Consider the following 19766-nt stretch of genomic DNA (forward strand, 5'->3'; position numbering starts at 1 on the left):
AAGAATGTTTCATATTTAAAGCAGTATCTGCTGCTGCCTGCCATAGACATTAACAAATGTCTGTTCACTTGGGTTTTTTAGTGTAATTAGTCTACTAAATAGACAAATGATCATTCGAAACTCAACATGGCTATGGTTAATGGCAAGACTAATTAGACCAAAGAGGATGACAGAATGTTTTTAGAGATTCATTTAATGAGTAGATGCTAATAGAGTGGATATGACGTGGTTCATATTGGGACATGTAATAGTTTTTCATGCAGACAGAAAACATTTGTAAAGCACCTACTATGCAAAGGTATTTTCCTAGGCATTGAGGTTTTGGCTATGAGTGAATCAAGTCTCTGCCCTCAAAGGTCATTGACCTTTACAGTGTCGGGGAAGAAAATTAACAAATAAACCTAGAACTGTAATTTTTGTGAATCAGTAAAGCAGGTCATGATGACTAGCAAAAAGAGAGAGGACATTCTGGTGGTAGGGAACTTCAGACCTACAGGGGAGCACCCCCATGCTCAAGGCATGGGAATAACCTAGGTTCGCTGGAGCAGAGGATCCTTCCAGAGCATGATAGAGAAGGATGAAGAGGTCACTTTGGGGAAAGTCTTGACTTCCAGGCCATGTGGTTTACACTTTACTCTGTGATCATAAGAACCCTCTGATAGATGTGTACAGAACACAGGGAAAGCCAGAGCAAATGCTCATCCAAGGAAGGAACCAATTAGACCTTTGCATTCAGAATCATGAAGCTGGCAGCTACATGTTGGCTGGATTGGAGAAAGGAAAATGTTGGAGAAAGGGAAATTAGTGAGAGTATGACTGCAGCAGTTGGATATGGGATTCTTATCATGCCATGAATCACCATCAGTAAGGAAATGCTGGAGTAATTAGTGCATCCATTACTATGGAATATTTTCAACTGATAAAATTTTTCACCTGAATTGTTTGCAGATAGAGACATTGTGGGCAGACTTGGAAGGAAGCCCATGATATAATTCAGTGGTAAGAGCAAATTGTAGAATTATGCACATAAAAGCATCCTATTTATTTTATCAATAAAACCTCTCGCACGTGTGTGTGTGTGTGTGTGTGTGTGTGTGTGTGTGTGTGTGTGAGCTTGGTATTCCTCAGGGTCATCTGAACTGTGCTTTGAGACTCAGGGGCTTCCCACCACAAAGGATTATGGCTCACTCATGACCACCGGGCTATGTAGATCAGCCTAGGAACTCTGCTCCTCACGTGACCCCAAAGTTCAGAGGAGCTCCAATATCGTGTCTCCATGACTGCCAGGGAGGGGAGAGGACTTGGCAAGTTGTGCACTAGCTTTGAAAATTCCCACCCAGAAAGGACACCTATCACTTCTGCTCACACTTCATTTGTCAAAGCAAGTCTGACTGGCCTGGCTTAACTGAAAAAATGCTGATTGTACCATGTGCCCAGAAGGAGGGAAGCTAGAAATGTTTACTTAAGAGTCTTAATGATTAGCAAAAGCATGGAGAATGGAATGAGCCAAAACAAAGATGAGAAAGGACACACACCTTGATATCCATGTTGAGGGATCAGGAGAAGTGAGAGAAAGTATGGAAGCATAGAAGCATGCTTTTTTTTTTTTTTTTTTTTGGAAGGGGGGAAGGCTGGCAGAATGATGGGAGTAACAAGGTAAAGCAACATGTTGGAAGCATACATTTTAAACAAATTGAAAGATAATGGACCACCCTGGTGGAAGTAGGGTGGACAGGTGCAGTACACTGAAGTGCAAAAGTAAGAAGACATTATTTTTGAGTGTGGACATGAAGGAAAATTGTCACAGGAGATTCTGAAGTTTTCACCTGGGTTGTTTGAGGACAGAGACATCATGGGCAGAATTAAGTTACTCCTGAAAGACAAACAGGTTTAAGAACATAAAGAAGAGGCTCTTAGTTGGTTTGAAACCCGTGGAGTTCAAGTAGATCTGATAAATATGCCCTGCAACATGCAAATGCCGGATGGACTAGAGTGAAGAGAAACACTTGAAACCATCTTATTGGAATGAGTGCTCCCTCTTCAGGTATTGTGTTAATCTGAGTTTCTCTGCATGTCCCAGTAATCTGACCAATGGCCCCTCCTCTATCTTCCGGACAGAGATTCATCCTCTAGGAATCTCAGTCTTGGAAATGTCCCCATGGTAACATGGAAACCTAAGCGACTGCATTAGACTTCTTGGAGATTTTTACCCACACATTCTTTAGATGTGCCAAATTCATTTTGGTTTACATATGGCCCTATTTGAAGTTTCTTTGGGAAGCAGTCTGAAGAAAAAAAAATAGAAACCTCTGGGATTAGTAAGAAGTGAAGAACATTTCCCTGTGGGACTTGGACTGCACTTGACTTTCTTCCTCCCCTTCCAGCCTGTAGATGCTACTCAGGCACCACGAGCTGTGCTCCCAAGACGCTGCCGTGGACTTCCAAAATTTAATTTAACGTGACTTATTTAATTGACCTTTAAAAATTCATTTTGTCCTTTAAAAAGGAACACTTAACAGGAGCAATGGCATTTGGAAAACAACGTCTATTCTCCATTTGGTTACTGTAGATAAGCCTTCCACACGCTTCCATTTCAAAGCTCACGATGTTTGCAAAATTGTATGCTAATTGAAATAATGTCAGAGGTTTAAAGCCGTCCAAAATTAAGCTGTTCAAAGTACTGATAATTTCAAAGAAGTATTAAAGTTTTTTATATTAGGAGAAAAAATATATAGTTATAAAACAGAAATTTTCTTTGGTTCTTGATTGTAAATTCTTATACCTGAAAGTATTCATTTAATACCTCTTGTAGGATATAAGGGTTTTGCATAAATGCTATGTGTAAACAATAACAATAAGTTCATTGAAAATATTTCCTGTATATTTGTTGGAGATTAGGGATTCCAAAGAAAATTTAATTTTCTCGGTAAGCCATGACTATGCAGCAGTTGTATTTCTCGTCTTAAAAGAAACTTTTTCTATAGCCTAGTGGTTCTCAGCCAGAGGTGATATTAACCCCGGAAGACATTGTCACGACTTTAAAGGGGGCAGTGCTACCTGTCCTCTAGTGGGTAGGAGCCAGGGATGCTGCTGCACACCTTGCAATGCACAGAAAGGTGCCCACCACCAAGAGTTATCCAGCCCCAAATGTCAGTAGTGCTGCTGCTGAGGCATCCTGCTGCACAGAATCTCGGTCCCAGTCCTTTTCCATTGTACTAGGTGGTACAGAGTCCCATGACTATGCCTGAGGGTAGACAAGCCTCATGCCTGCTCAGAAGTCCCTCTCATTACACCCATCAGGAGCAGGGCCCTTGGCTTGTCCTCTCATGAGCACATATCCCAGCTCTCACAGCAGCTGGCACGGTGTCTCCCGTCCTTCCTGCCGTGCTAGGATTCAGGATCCTTAAACATGGGTCATGCTGTGAATGTGGGGCACGCTCTGCCCTTAGCGTCCCTTTCGCTTTTGAGTGAAGAGCTGTGGTGGCAAGGCTCAACCAAATGCTACTTTCCAAATGTCCCTGTTGTCTGTCCTTTTTCTACTTTATTTACAACCTTCTTATCCATTTTGATGTTCTTCTGTTTCTACTTCTTTTGTAATGAAAATGGCCTGTTTCATTGTCTATTAACCCATTTTCTATTTCATTACAAACCTTTCTTTAAGCTGTTTCATGTTGCTTTTTTAGATAACATTCACATAACATAAATTAGTCATTTTAAAGGGAAGAATTTAGTAGCCTTTAGTACGTTCACAATGCTGTGCAGCTACCACCTCTATCTAGTCCCAAATGTTGGTCGCCACCCTAAAAAGAATCCCTGTACCTATTAAGCACTTACTTCCCATCCCCTTCTCCAGCCTCTGGAAACCACTAATCTGCTTTCTGTCTCTATACATTTACTTATTCTGGATATTTCATGTAAGTGGAATCATACAATATGGGGTCTCTTGCCCTGGCTTTGATCATGTAGCATAATGTTTTTGAGATTCATCCACATTGTAGCAGGTATCAGTATGTTCTTCCTTTTCATGGCTGAATAGTATTCCATTGTGTGGATATACCACTTGCAGCTTATCCATGCATCTCTTGTTGGACATTTGTGTTGGTTAGTGCTATTTTGAGTATGTATGTACATGTACTGGTTTGAGTACCTATTTTCCATTCTGTAGGGTATATGCTGAGGAATGGAATTGCTGGGTCACTCGGTAATTCCATGTTTAACTTTTTGAGAAACTGCCAAACTGTTTTCATAACAGCTAAACCACCTCTATGCTGTTTTGTTTTGTTTCTTACATGTTCATACTCATTGCAGTGATCTACTTTCGCTAACTCCCCCAGAAGGTACCTATTTCCCTTCTTGGGTCCCCTGAAATCATGCCATAGATAACTTAAAGGTTCCAGATGTGCATTCCTAAGCTCATATAGCCATCCTGGGGGGTGGAGGACCAGCCTTGCACCCATACCCATGAAATACTTTGACTAACCTAATGTTTGCCGTTGTTTGGATACCAAAACAGGAAATCCCCAAATTTGGAAAAAGGATGATTTTTTTTTTACCATTACAATAGTCCTTTATTGTAATCCAGGGGTTTTTTGTTTTGTTTTGTTTTTGTTTTTTACTACGCTGTTTGGCTTTGTCATAACAGTATTTTTTAAACGAGCGCAGTTCATGATGTTTTACGCAGCCTGTAATGGGAAGGAGACTGGAAGCACTTGGGAATGGGGACTCTCTGTGACTCTTGCTGTTCTTTTCCACCCGCAGGTGTCCTTCTTCCTCTTCATCATCTTCGTGGTCTACACCATGCTGCCCTTCAACATGCGAGATGCCATCATCGCCAGCGTGCTCACCTCCTCCTCCCACACCATTGTGCTGAGCGTCTGCCTGTCGGCGACACCCGAGGCCAAGGAGCACCTGGTCTGGCAGGTAGGTGGCCTTCCCGTCCTGCTGGGAGTGCCTGAGGTGCCGCACGCCTGCTCAGAGTGTGACTTTTCATACCTGGCAGGTGCGTAAGTTTTGCTCTCTGACCTTGACTCTGAGTATTGCTAATGAGTATCCAGCCACACACACCCCTCCATCAGTGGAACCAACAGTCACTTAGCAATTAGCAACAGTGCAAGTTGGAAATGGCAATTCCATTTGGCTGATTGCTGAATGGCGGTGTGATTTTGATGGTTAAAAGCTATTCTCATTATACATTATAATTTAGCACTCTTATTTTTAGAGTGAACCGACTTCTGTAATTAAATTCAGAATTCTCTCCTACCTGTCTTTACAGAGGACAAAAGATTTATCCATTTCTGATATTCTGGCAGGTCCATGGACATTTTTAAAAGTTTTTTAAAAACGTGATAACAGCAAATTTAGCTTTACTTATAAATGGTATTTCAACGAGGCCACCCATTTAGTTAGTTAAAAGCATTTGAAAGGTGATTTGATTTTTTGTTATGTGCATCTGTAGACACGAGGGTCAGGGGTTTAGAGTTATTTCTAACAGTCTCCCTTTTACCTGTAAAAGGTGTATTTTATTTTGCTCTATTGGAACCAAATGAAAGAGATGCAGCCATGGTGCAAAGTGCATTGGGGGGAGAGGGGGGGAAAAAGTAGTGAAGAACAGCACTATCATCATAAAGGGGATTTAAGACGTGGACCACCTGAGCCCTAGGGGGTCTTAGAAACTAGTTGTCATGTGCTTGATGGAGTTTTTTATTTGGAAACATGAGACAGACCTGGAGGCTGACCCTTGGTTCTGTAGTAATCTCTTGTTAGTTGGAAAGCTTTCTAGGGATTGATTACTTTTCTCAATATTTCTCTCCCATCGTTTAAAACACAATGTTCATAAAGAGCAGCCTGTGTTTGTGAAACATCCTCTGAGCACTGAGCCCCTGTGAAGGCGATGGCCCCTGATTTTGCACAGTGGGCTCCAGGTTCAGATATTGCTAAGAAGAGTCCACCTCCGGGAAGCAGAGGAAAGCCACGTTTTTCGTCAGTGCAATCCCACTGACCGAGCAGAGTAGACACAGGCCAGTAACCTGCACGCCTGACACAGATGGAGGCCAGTCAGTAGCTAATCAAATGAAAGAATGAAGGTGGGTGTTTTAAAATAAGAAACAACCCAGCCGTGCCTGGGAGGAGGCGGGAGACGCTCCTTTGTTCACGAGTTCTGCCCCAGCTTTTGCTTCCTTTTTCTGCATTTCTGAGCCTCTCTTGAGGTTATTTATGGGGTATTTTTCTTTCTCCCATAAATTCCACTCTTCCACCCACCTTTTAGTGGGGCCATTAAGCTCAGCCTGAGGTGGTCCCATGCAGGGCCAGGCAGCGGGTATGTTTTTGCCTGTTGACATTATGAAATCACGGCAGGAAAGTCTTCCTCACATTGCAAAAAGCACGCAAACATGTCTCAAGGCCCCCAGCACCTTCCTGGTTTGGGTTACCATGGAATGCATCCCTTGAACATTTTATACCTGTCTCTTCTGCCCCTTGATGCATATATACCAGTAAGTGTCTGTTGGAGCAGATATCATAGGAAAATATCTGGGAGATAAAGATTATAATATCTGTCCATTTACATTTGGGTGATTGTTGATGTATGATCAATTAGAATTTTTTTTAAAGGAAAAAGTAAGTTGCTTTGCAAAGAACCTGGCATATTCTAGGTCATAACGATACGGAGTTTTTTAAAGAACTTTTATTTTCTTTCTTTAGTAAAAATATAATGAAGGGAAAGAATGTAATCTTAAATTTTTATTTGTTAACTTTCCAAAGCCAACAAAAAGATACTTATCACTAGACAGCCAGATAATATAATCCTGAAATAATAAAAAGATTAATACTTCTTCATTTCATAGTATTTCATATAAGAATACCATTGAAAGGAATGGAAAAACATAAGGTCAGTCTTCCATCCTTTTAGGAATACTTTCACTGGGAAAGGCAAAATATGTCAGCAGACTTAAAATGGAAGGTTCCTGGGTAAACATCAAAATAATGAAGAAAAGAGCTGAAACTATAACCAAAAAATAACACTGGTTTGTGTTGCAAGAAAAACACTTTATTGAATTGTTTTAATGAAAATGTGTGTAAGTCAGAATGCTACAGATTGCTGTGGTGTAATTGTTCAGAGAATATTGGTTTGATAGAAGAGATTGCCCATCAGTGATGATCAATATCACCCTGCCTTCTAAACCATCAATGAAAGAGTGTATTTTATTGAGCATGGACCCATACTAAACAGTTTTGTTTCATTTTATTTTTTGAACATTGACATTGATAATATGTAGTACTTTACTAATATGTTAACCAAAATACTGACTTAATAGGAAATCTAACCTTAGTCCCCTTTCCTGTTGAGTAGCAGAGTTCGCTGTTCTCAGGAAATTCATCTTACCAGCATTTGTCCTGAAGTAAAATTCATCCTCAGACTATGATATATCATCTAATTTAGGAAGTATAGTTAATAACTGAAAATTATGGGTCATATTTCCTAACATATTTAAATATGGTGTTTAATTTTTAGCTTTGTGTTCCAACATACGGTCTATCCTTGAAATGTTCCATGTGCCCTAGAGAATGTATAACCTGGTGTCCTGGGATAAAAGGCTCTGTGAATGTCAATTATGTCCATTTGGTCTAATGTGTCATTATTTCCTTATTGATTTTCTGTTTGAATGATAAATCTATACCTGTTAATCAGGTATAATTGTTTTTTGTCATTTTTTCCTTTTAGTTCTGTTAGTAGTTGTTTTATATATTTTGATGCTTCCTGATTGGGTGCATATATATTGAAAAGTGTTATGTCTTCTTGATGTATTGTCCCCTTTATTATTATAAAATGTCCATCTTTGTTTCTTGTTCTTGTTTTTTTTTATCTTGAAGTCTATTTTGTCAGATATAAGTATGGATACACTCACTTTTCTCTGGATGCCTTTTGCTTAGAAAATCTTTTTCCATTTTGAATCTGTATTTGTCCTTTCAGCTGAAATGTGTCTTCTAAAGGCAGTACGAAGTTGGATTTGTTTTTTTTATCTGCTCTGTGCCATTTTATTGGTGAATTCAATCCATTTACATTTATGGTGATTATTGATGTCTGAGGATTTCCTATAGCCTTTTTACTGCATGCTTTTCCGATATAATCCTACCACATTTTTTTACTTTTACTTTGAATCAATCATAGGTCTGCCAATAAATTGCCAATCCAGTTCCGAGAGATTTTGTGTGTGTTTTTTCCTTAAATCATTTCAAAGTAAACTGCCAATCTGATAACCCATCACCCAAATGCCTTAGTGTATATTTCCTACTGTACCATGCTCTGCATAACCATACAAAATCCGGAAATTCACATTGCCTATTACTATCGTTCGGGTTCCTTCATCTTCCCCATTAATGTCCTTTGTAGCAAAAGACACAGAGCAGAAACACACTGCACTGTGATCTCAGGTCTCTTTGGTCTCTTTCAGTCTGGGACAATTGCTTAGTCTTCCTTGGCTTTCATGATCTTACCACTTTTGAAGATTGCAGACCAGCTATTTTGTACAATGTACTTCAGTTTGGAGTGTCTGATGTTTCCTCCTGAAGAGGGGGAGGTCATGCCTTGTTGGCAGGAATCAGACAGGATGGTGTGTCCGCATCACGTTCTATCAGGGCTGCATAATTCCATTTTGTCCCATTACTTATGGTGGTCATTAGGATGATGGTGCTGTCCATCAGGCATTTATTCTTTGACATGACTCTTTTCCTCTTTGTAATTAATATATGTGGAGAGGTACTTTGAAACTAGGCAGATATGCTGTTTTCCTTATTTATTTATATCTACACTGTTTTGTGTTTTTCTATTTTATTCAATAGATTATAAACCATGATGAATGTTGATTTTGTGGTCCATATGGTCTCCAATTTGTCCTCTGGGCACCCCTTTAAGCTGGTTTCAGTGTCCTTTTGTTGTGTCCCCATCCTTGTTTTCTGGCACAATACAATGTTTCAGGTTCATCTTGTGCTTTCCCTGCCCTGGCCCTAAAATCAGCCTCTCTCCAAGGAGCCCTGGTTCTTTTTAGTGAAGAATGACATTTGGAGGCAAGATCTGGGCTTTGTGTCTTGTCATCGGGTTGTCAGTATGCCAAGGCCCAGAGTACATTTACATCTGTGTGTGTGTGTGTGTGTGTGTGTGTGTGTGTGTGTGTGTGTATTTGGCATAATATTTGGTATATGTGTCATTTAAGACTGATATTTCCTTATTGATTTTCTGTTTGAATGATCAATCCTTACCTTTCAATGAATTATTTAGTTCCCCATTTAAAAGTATATACTGACTTTTTTTCTTTATTGATTAAGGTATTACATATGTGACCTTATTGCCCCATTGGCCCCTCATCCCCCCACTCATGCCCTCACCCCCCTATTGTCTGTGTCCATTAGTTAGGCTTATATGCATGCATACAAGTCCTTTGGTTGATCTCTCCCCCCAACCCCCACCCTCCCCTATCTTCCCTCTGAGGTTTGACAGTCTGATCGATGCTTCTCTGTCTCTGGATATGTTTTTGTTCATCAGTTTATGTTGTTCATTATATTCCATAAATTGGTGAGATCATGTGATATTTATCTTTCTCTGACTGACTTATTTCACTTAGCATAACTGCTCTCCAGTTCCATCCATGCTGTTGCAAATGATAAGAATTCCTTCTTTTTTACCACAGCATAGTATTCCATTGTGTAGATGTACTACAGTTTTTTAATCCACTCATCTGCTGATGGGCACTTAGGCTGTTTCCAAATCTTAGCTATGGTAAATTGTGCCGCTATGAACATAGGGGTGCATATATTCTTTCTGATTGGTGTTTCTAGTTTCTTGGGTTATATTCCTAGAAGTGGGATCACTGGGTCAAATGGGAGTTTCATTTTTAGTTTTTTGAGGAATCTCCATACTGTTCCCCACAGTGGCTGCACCAGTTTGCATTCCCACCAGCAGTGCACGAAGGTTCCTTTTTCTCCGCATCCTTGCCAGCACTTGTCATTTGTTGATTTGTTGATGATAGCCATTCTGACAGGTGTGAGATGGGACCGCATTGTTGTTTTGATTTGCATCTCTCAGATGATTAGTGACTTTGAGCATGTTTTCATATGTCTCTTGGCCTTCCTTATGTCTTCTTTTGAAAGGTATCTATTTAGGTCTGTTGCCCATTTTTTGATTGGGTTGTTTATCTTCCTTTTGTTAAGTTGTATGAGTTCCCTGTAAATGTTGGAGATTAAACCCTTATTGGTGATAACATTGGCAAATATGTTCTCCCATGCAGTGGGCTTTCTTGTTGTTTATTGATGGTTTCTTTTGTTGTGCAAAAGCTTTTTATTTTGATGTAGTCTCATTTGTTTATTTTCTCTTTAGTTTCCATTGCCCTAGGGGCTGTATCGGTGAAGAAATTGCTTCAGCATATGTCTGAGATTTTGCTGCCTCTGGATTCCTCTAATATTTTTATGGTTTCCCATCTTATGTTTAAGTCCTTTATCCATTTTGAGTTTATTTTTGTGTATGGTGTAAGTTGGTGGTCTAGTTTCTTTTTTTTTTTTTTTTTTTTGCTTGTATCTGTCCAATTTTCCCAGCACCATTTATTGAAGAGTCTGTCTTGACTCCATTGTATGTTTTTGCCTCCTTTATCAAATATTAATTGAGCATAGTGGTTTGGGTCGATTTCTAGGTTCTCTATTCTATTCCATTGATTTATATGTCTGTTCTTGTGCCAGTATCAGGCAGTTTTGAGAACAGTGGCTTTGTAATACAGCTTGATATCTGGTATTGAGATCCCATCTACTTTGTTCTTCTTTCTCAGGATTGCTACAGCTATTCGGGGCCTTTTGTTTTATTTCTTTATTGATTACGGTGTTACATATGTGTCTTTATTTCCCCATTACCCCCCTTACCGCCCCCCCCCCTCATGCCCTCACCCCCCTGGGGTCTTTTTTTATTCCAGATGAATTTTTGGAGAGTTTGTTCCAGGTCTGTGAAATATGCCATTGGTATTTTAATGGGGAGTGCATTGAATCTATAGATTGCTTTGGGTAGTATGTACATTATACTGATTTATTAAACACAAGACTTCACACAGATATTTCCATTTTCAACTCACCATAGGTTTCATGACAGTTTTCTCCCTTTTTAATATGGCTCCCTTGACCAATAGTGAAAAATATGTAGCTCCCTTGATCCTTAATATATTGACTTATCTGATGAATCCAGGCATATAACCAGTCTCCTATTTCATTTTCCACCCCTCCATCTGCACTGGGGCCTTGTCACTGGCCCAGCTTCCCATCCCTCAGCCACATCCCACTCCCCCAGCTTGGACTCTGTCCCCTGTGCTTGACTCTCCCCTCGGTAAAAAATCTGACACCCAGCCCACTTTGTCACTGTGGGTGAATTTGACTTCCCGTGTCCTGTGGGTACAAATGCTTCCTTGCTATACATTGGCTGAGCAGTAAATTCTTTGGGAGGGAAGGAAAAGGACAAGAAGGGCAGGAAGAGAGGATGGGACAAGCAAGAGGAAGTGAAGGAACATATTTTAAACAGGGGTTATTTATTAAAGAGAAAGAGATTCTTTTTAGTTACTTTCTGTGAATCCCTTTGTACAGGTTGCAGCAACTTTTCTTCTAATTGTTTTCTCTTCTATTTTTTTTCCCCAACTGGGTTTCAAAGAAAAGATTTCTGGAATTTGCATTTATTAAGGGAATCTGGAATCCCTTAATAATAAAGGTTAGAAAGTATTTAAGTATCTGGAAAAATAAATAAAATCATTTTTATATTGTTTGTGTAAGAATATTTTATCGAAAGATGGCGACCGGCAGGAAGGTAGGGAGAGAGAGAGTGTGAGTGAGGAACCCATAGAGAAGAGTGTAGACGTGTGTGGTGTGTGTGTGTATGAGCTAGGGTCAGTTAGATTCTGCACGTCTTCCAAGGGGCTGCCTAACCGGGCAGTCCTAGACAGCGGAGCCCCGCGCACAAAGCGGACACATCTCCGCGGCTGTTGCGGACGCGGAGACCACGCCATCTTGAGAAACAGAGCTGCCTGAGACTCGGATCCTGGCTTCTGACACAAACCAGGACCCTGCAGCCACTGGGGACAGAGAACTGCTATCACAGCTTCAGACCAACAAACAACAAGAATCCAGACGTCCCGGCAGAATTCCGTGAGTCAAAGAGCCTACCCCCTCCCCGCAGGCGCGCAGACAGCGCCATTTTAACTGATAGATCCGCCCCTCGCCCAAGCCGCAGAGCTTTGCGCAGGGACTCGCTTCCCCTCAGGGAATTTGGCGCGAGCGCGAGCGCACAGGAGAGAATCAGCTCCCTGTTGGGGAAATCTGTCAGTGCGCACAGAGGGCACCCCTTCAGAGAATTTGGGGGAATTTGGCTTGCGGGTCACAGCTCTCCCTTCAGGGAATCTTAGTGCTTGCACAGAGGGGCTTTCCCTTTGGGGAATTTGGCGCGCAGGACAGACTCCGCCCCCCTTCCGGGACTCCGGTAGAGTGCACAGAGCCAGCTCACCTTCAGGAAATCAAGAGTGTGCGCCCTAGCCGGTTTGGCTCAGTAGAGAGAGCACACACAGGTCGCAGCTCCACTTCAGGGAATTTGGCACGCCGGACACAGCTGCCTGGGATCCCTGACTCACAGCGCATTCACACTAAGAGCCAGCGACCCCAAGTGTTGGTGCATGCACACATAGGGACCCTGAGTCTCAACGAGAAACCGCACAAGGCAACAGAGTCTCTGACACTCTAGTCTTGGTGCAGACACAGGGAAACTCTGACTCCTGGCACATGCTAAGGATCTCATTTTCGGCACATACCAACAGTGTGGTGCAGACAGGGCCCCTGAATCTAAGTGTGCACACGAGACCACACGGAACACTGGGGACACTGACCCTGGGCAAGTCTGGTTCCCACCAACCAAAGGCAGCCACACGTCCTAGTGTCAGAGCACTTCAGTGAAACTCGGGTGGAGTGAAGTCCCCACAGCACACGGCCCAGGTCCACGCAAACGGAAGCTTGAGCTTTTTGGTGATAGCCAGAATGGGGAAACGAAATAACTCACAGAGGAAAGAAAATGTGGAGTCGCCAAGAAAGGAAATCAGTGAAACTGAAGCTTGCAACATGACCGAAAAGGAGTTTAGAGTAATGGTCGTGGAATTTATACATCGGATGGATGAGAAAATAAACAACTTATGCAAGAATCAGGAAGAAATGAAAGGTGATATAGCTACAATCAAAAACACCATGGAAAGTTTCAACAGTAGACTACAAGAAGCAGAGGACCGAATTAGTGAGTTAGAAGATCAGGTACAGAAACAAGCTCAATCTCAACAGCAATTGGAGAAAAAAATTAAAAAGCAGGAGGAAAGCCTAAGGGAGTTTCGGGACAACATGAAACGAAGTAACATGCGTATAATAGGGCTGCCAGAAGGACAAGAAGAGCAGCAGGGATTAGAAAATCTATTTGAAGAAATAATGACAGAAAACTTCCCGGATATGGGAAAGATAAAAGTTACGCAAGTACAGAGAGTCCCAAGCAGGATCAACCCCAAAAGACCCACACCAAGACATGTCATAATTTCAATGGCAAATATAAATGATAAAGAGAGAATCTTAAAGGCGGCAAGAGAGAGACAGAGAGTTACCTACAAAGGAACACCCATCAGATTGTCAAATGATTACTCAACAGAAACACAACAAGCTAGAAGTGAATGGACGGAGGTATACAAAGTGTTGCAAAGCAAAGGACTGAATCCAAGAATACTATATCCAGCAAGACTATCAATCAAAATTGAAGGGGAAATCAGGAGCTTTGCAGATAAAAAAAAGCTTAAGGAGTTTATCACCACCAAACCAGCAATGCAAGAATTGCTAAAGGGAATACTGTAAAAAGAAGAAATAAACAGGTAAGAAGGAATATAGACACAAAAATAGATATGACCACAAACAAATACCTTTCAGTAATATCTTTAAATGTAAATGGACTAAATGCTCCAATCAAAAGATATCGAGTAGCTGAATGGATAAAAAAACACGACCCATATATATGCTGTCTACAAGAGACCCACCTCAGAACAAGAGACTCACACAGATTGAAAGTGAAGGGATGGAAAAATATCTTTCAGGCAAATGGAAATGAAAAAAAAGCTGGGGTAGCAATACTTATATCTGACAAAATAGACCTCAAAGTAAATGCCATAACAAGAGATAAAGAAGGCCACTTCATAATACTAAAGGGAGAAATCCAACAAGAAGAAATAATTCTGGTAAACATATACGCTCCCAATATAGGAGCACCCAAATACATAAAAAAACTCCTGGAAGATTTCAAGGGAGAGATTAATAGCAATACAATCATAGTAGGAGACTTTAATACCCCACTATCACCACTGGACAAATCCTCTAAACAAAAAATCAGCAAAGAAACAGCAATCCTAAATGAATCACTAGACCAGATGGAATTAATTGACATCTTTAGAACATTTCACCCCAAAGCCACAGAATATACATTCTTCTCAAGTGCACATGGGTCATTTTCAAAGATAGACCATATGCTGGGTCACAGGCAAAGTCTCTTCAAATTCAAGAAGATAGAAATTATATCAAGCGTCTTCTCAGATCACAGTGGCATAAAACTGGAAATCAACTACAATAAATACAATCCAAAGAAATCAAACACTTGGAGACTAAACAGCATGCTATTAAACCATGACTGGGTCACCAGAGAGATCAAGGAAGAAATAAAAAACATCATGGCAACAAATGACAATGAAAACACAACAATCCAAAATCTATGGGACACAGTGAAAGCAGTCTTGAGAGGGAAGTTCATAGCTCTACAAGCCTATTGCAAAAAACAAGAATCAATGGTAATAAATTACTTAACCCTACAACTCAAAGAGCTAGAAAAAGAGCAGCAAGAAAAGCCCAGTGTAACCAGAAGGAAGGAAATAACAAAGATCAGAGCGGAGATAAATGACATAGAGACCAAAGAAACAATACAAAAGATCAACAAAACCAAGAGCTGGTTCTTTGAAAGGATAAACAAGATTGATGGACCTCTAGCCAGGCTCACCAAGAAGCAAAGAGAGAGGACCCAAATAAACAAAATCAGAAATGAAAGAGGTGAAATAACAACAGACCCCGCTGAGATACAAAGGATTGTTACAAAATACTACGAACAACTCTATTCCAACAAACTGGAAAACCTGGAGGAAATGGACATATTCCTAGAAAAATATAACCTTCCAAAAATCAATCAAGAAGAATCTAAAGAGCTCAATAGGCCAATAACTATGGACGAAATTGAAGCAGTCATCAAGAAGCTTCCGGCAAACAAAAGCCCGGGGCCTGATGGCTTCACAGGAGAGTTTTACCAAACATTCAAGGAAGAACTAAAACCTATCCTCCTCAGACTATTCCAAAAAATTCAAGAGGAAGGAACACTTCCAAGCTCCTTCTATGAAGCCAGCATCACCCTAATACCAAAACCAGATAAAGACAACACAATGAAAGAGAATTACAGACCAATATCCCTCATGAACATAGATGCCAAAATCCTCAACAAAATTCTAGCAAATCGGCTCCAGCAGTACATCAGAAAGATCATACACCATGACCAAGTAGGATTTATCCCAGGAATGCAAGGATGGTATAATATCCGCAAATCAATAAACGTGATACATCACATAAACAAATTGAGAGATAAAAATCACATAGTCATATCAATTGATGCAGAAAAAGCATTTGACAAAATCCAACACCCTTTCTTGATAAAAACTCTCAACAAGGTGGGAATAGAAGGCTCATACCTCAACATAATAAAAGCTATATATGATAAACCCACAGCAAACATCATACTCAATGGACAAAAACTAAAAACATTTCACCTAAGAACAGGAACAAGACAGGGATGCCCACTCTCACCACTCCTGTTTGACATAGTACTGGAAGTATTAGCCATTGCAATTAGACAAGAAGAAGAAATAAAAGGCATCCAAATTGGAAAAGAACAAGTAAAGCTGTCTTTATTTGCAGACGACATGATATTGTACATAAAAAATCCGAAAGACTCCGTCAAAAAACTAATAGACTTAATAAATGAATTTGGCAATGTAGCAGGATACAAAATTAACGCCAAGAAATCTATGGCCTTTCTATACACCAATAGTGAACTTACAGACAGAGAGACTAAAAAGGCAATTCCATTTACCATCGCACCAAAAAAATTAAGATACCTAGGAATAAACTTAACTAAGGAGGTAAAAGACCTATACACGGAAAACTACAGGACACTGAAAAAAGAGATAGAGGAAGACGTAAACAGATGGAAGAACATACCATGTTCATGGATTGGTAGAATCAACATCATTAAAATGTCCATACTACCCAAAGCAATCTATAGATTCAATGCACTCCCCATTAAAATACCAATGGCATATTTCACAGACCTTGAAAGAACTCTCCAAAAATTCATCTGGAATAAAAAAAGACCCCGAATAGCCACAGCAATCCTGCGAAAGAAGAATAAAGTAGGAGGGATCTCAATACCAGATTTCAAGCTGTATTACAAAGCCACTGTTCTCAAAACAGCCTGGTACTGGCACAAGAACAGACATATAGATCAGTGGAACAGAATAGAGAATCCAGATATTGACCCAAACCACTATGCTCAATTAATATTTGACAAAGGAGGCATGAACATACAATGGAGTCAAGACAGTCTCTTCAATAAATGGTGTTGGGAAAATTGGACAGATACATGCAAAAAAATGAAGCTTGATCACCAACTTACGCCATACACAAAGATAAACTCAAAATGGATACAGGACTTAAACATAAGACGGGAAACCATAAAAATACTAGAGCAATCCACAGGTAGCAAAATCTCAGACATATGCCAAAAGAAATTCTTCACTGACACTGCCCCTAGGGCAATGGAAGCTAAAGAGAAAATTAACAAATGGGACTACATCAAAATAAAAAGCTTTTTCACAGCAAAAGAAACCATTAACAAAACAACAAGAAGGCCTACTGCATGGGAGAACATATTTGCAAATGGCATCACTGATAAAGGTTTGATCTCCAACATCTACATGCAGCTTATACAACTTAATAAAAGGAAGATAAATGATCCAATAAAGAAATGGGCAACAGACCTAAATAGAAGCTTTTCAAAAGAAGACAGAAGGAAGGCCAAGAGACACATGAAAACATGCTCAACGTCACTAATTATCCGAGAGATGCAAATCAAAACAACAATGCGGTACCATCTCACACCTGTCAGAATGGCTATCATCAACAAATCAACAAACGACAAGTGTTGGCGAGGATGCGGAGAAAAAGGAACCCTCGTGCACTGCTGGTGGGAATGCAGACTGGTGCAGCCACTGTGGAGAACAGTATGGAGCTTCCTCAAAAAACTGAAAATGGAACTCCCATTTGACCCAGTAATCCCACTCCTGGGAATATATCCGAAGAAACTAGAAACACCAATCAGAAAGGATATATGCACCCCTATGTTCATAGCAGCACAATTCACCATAGCTAAGATTTGGAAACAGCCTAGGTGCCCGTCAGCAGATGACTGGATCAGAAAACTGTGGTACATCTACACAATGGAATACTATGCTGCCATAAAAAAGAAGGAATTCTCATCATTTGCAGCAACCTGGATGGAATTGGAGAACATTATGTTAAGTGAAATAAGTCAGTCAGTGAAAGAAAAATATCACATGATCTCACTCATTTATGGGTAATAAAGAACATTATAAACTTGAACAAAAAGATAGATACAGAGACAGTAAAGCATCAAACAGACTGTCAAATTACAGGGGGAAAGTTAGGGAGAGGTGGGGGAGATAAGAGATCAATCAAAGGACTTGTATGCATGCATATAAGCATAACCAATGGATGCAAAACTCTGGGGGGTGAGGGCATATATGGGAGTGGGGTGGGGGGGTGGCAATGGTAAAATATGTACACATATAATACCTTAATAAAAAAAATTGGAAAAAAAAAAAAAAAAAAAAAAAAAAAAAAAGAATATTTTATCCATCATAAATTTAGCATAAGAATGAAAAGCTCTTACCAATTTACAATTAACTGGGAAGTTTGCTTATATTAGTAGCATAACATGCATTTGGCTAAAAGTTCCACAAGAGTAGTGAGGAGTCGTTTCTTATTATTCTATCAAGGCAAAAGGAGAGGGAGACTAGGAAAACCCAGTGAAACCTCCCACCCAATGCCCTGGTGACTGCTCTCTGGTTGAGCCCTTGGGGTGACAGTTATGCAGCCCTTAAACAATACTAGGAACCTGGCCAGAGTCTTGCCTCCCAGAGGCAGTGGGTCCATTGATCAGTAGCTTGGTCTGGCCTGCAGCCTGTGCCTGTATAACATTAATTTCATTTTAAATATACATTTTGTCTATTCTCCATCTGCTAAACTTCTGTAGATCGGCATGCCTGTCAGCAGGATGCTGACCCATCCTCAGGAATTTTCAGATATTCCTGTTTATATATCACAGTTGCATTTTATATTCGAAACAGACTTACCCTTCTTACATTTTCATTTCCTTGGTATTTATATGAAATGAGTCTTCATTTCATATAACTTTTATTTTCCCATGAGAGATGGAGGAATTTGAATATAGATTTACTGAAGCAAGCCAGTTAAATGAAAATCTGTATTTATTAAAGAAGATAAACTAAGCTGTGTTTATTGATTTTCTAACAGGATTACTCACTCAATTTTACAGAAATTACATAGAATTCTTTTACATGGTGGATACTTTAATATCTTTAAGTTGTGATATAATTGGGAAAATTTTAGATAAGACCTAAAATAGAAAATATAGCCTCTCATCTATGGCAGGCATGTAATCAGTAGTAATGCAGATTTGTTACATAACTGATTCTTTTTCAGTATAATTCAGGAACTGTATATTGGAGTCTGGAATTAAATTGCATTTAGCATCTAATCTGAGAAGCCCAAAGGAAAAACAACAGGTTACCAGCTGCCTGGTTCCTGGCTGTGGAAGAGACTAATTGTTAGGAATTTTGATCTCTGTTCCTACTATTTTGTCTTTAGAGAAACACAAGATATTAATATGTTCCACCAGGGGGAAAAGGAGACTGTACCACTGTTCATTCTGCATAGCATCCAGCTATTGATTGAGTATGATCTACCTTCTGTTTTATAAGTTAACATTTATCTTTTCTAAAAACTATCTTTTATCTGTCCTAAAGATTATGATTTGGAAGGAGTGGGAATAAGCATGGAGAAGAAGTAAAAACAGGCAAGTGCTTAATGTGTCTAAATCCTAAAGCAAATCTAAATGCACCTCAAAGTCCTCTTCTTTCTCCTTCCTTATCCTTCCCAAGCCCAGCAGATAAAACCCCTTCTCCTCTAAATGGCAGAAACTGTATACCATCGTCCCACCAGGGAAAGTTCAGTTGGTTGGGCAAATGAACAACAACAAACATTAGTGCTTCCCTGCAGGACACCAAATTACTTTTAAAATGCTCTGGCAACTTTTAGAATGAAACTGTCAGAATGTCGGCGACAGAGAATTTTCATGTCATTCATGGACTATTTTACTCTCATGGTGGAATGAGACCGAGGTTTCTATTCCAGCATTTATGGGGCTGCTTGTGGGAGAGGATAGAAGGATCAGAGGTCAAGAGAAGCCCTATCAGACCATAAGTTTTGTTTTGGAAATATTTGATCAAAGGAGCGTCAACAAGAAGGGTTTCTTGAAAAAA

At 40.0% G+C, this 19766-nt stretch overlaps 1 protein-coding gene across 1 annotated transcript in view; it reads left to right on the top strand.

Moving 5' to 3' along the window:
* The window catches only part of ADCY2 (adenylate cyclase 2), a 279910-nt gene that overhangs the window by 67962 nt on the left and 192182 nt on the right, over positions 1–19766 (top strand). Inside the window, exon 3 of the mRNA XM_008161799.2 lies at positions 4759–4920. Coding sequence (XP_008160021.2) covers positions 4759–4920 — 162 coding nt within the window. The remainder of the gene's footprint in view (positions 1–4758; positions 4921–19766) is intronic.

Source organism: Eptesicus fuscus, chromosome 4 (assembly GCF_027574615.1).
Source record: "Eptesicus fuscus isolate TK198812 chromosome 4, DD_ASM_mEF_20220401, whole genome shotgun sequence".
NCBI classification, from domain to species: Eukaryota; Metazoa; Chordata; class Mammalia; order Chiroptera; family Vespertilionidae; genus Eptesicus; species Eptesicus fuscus.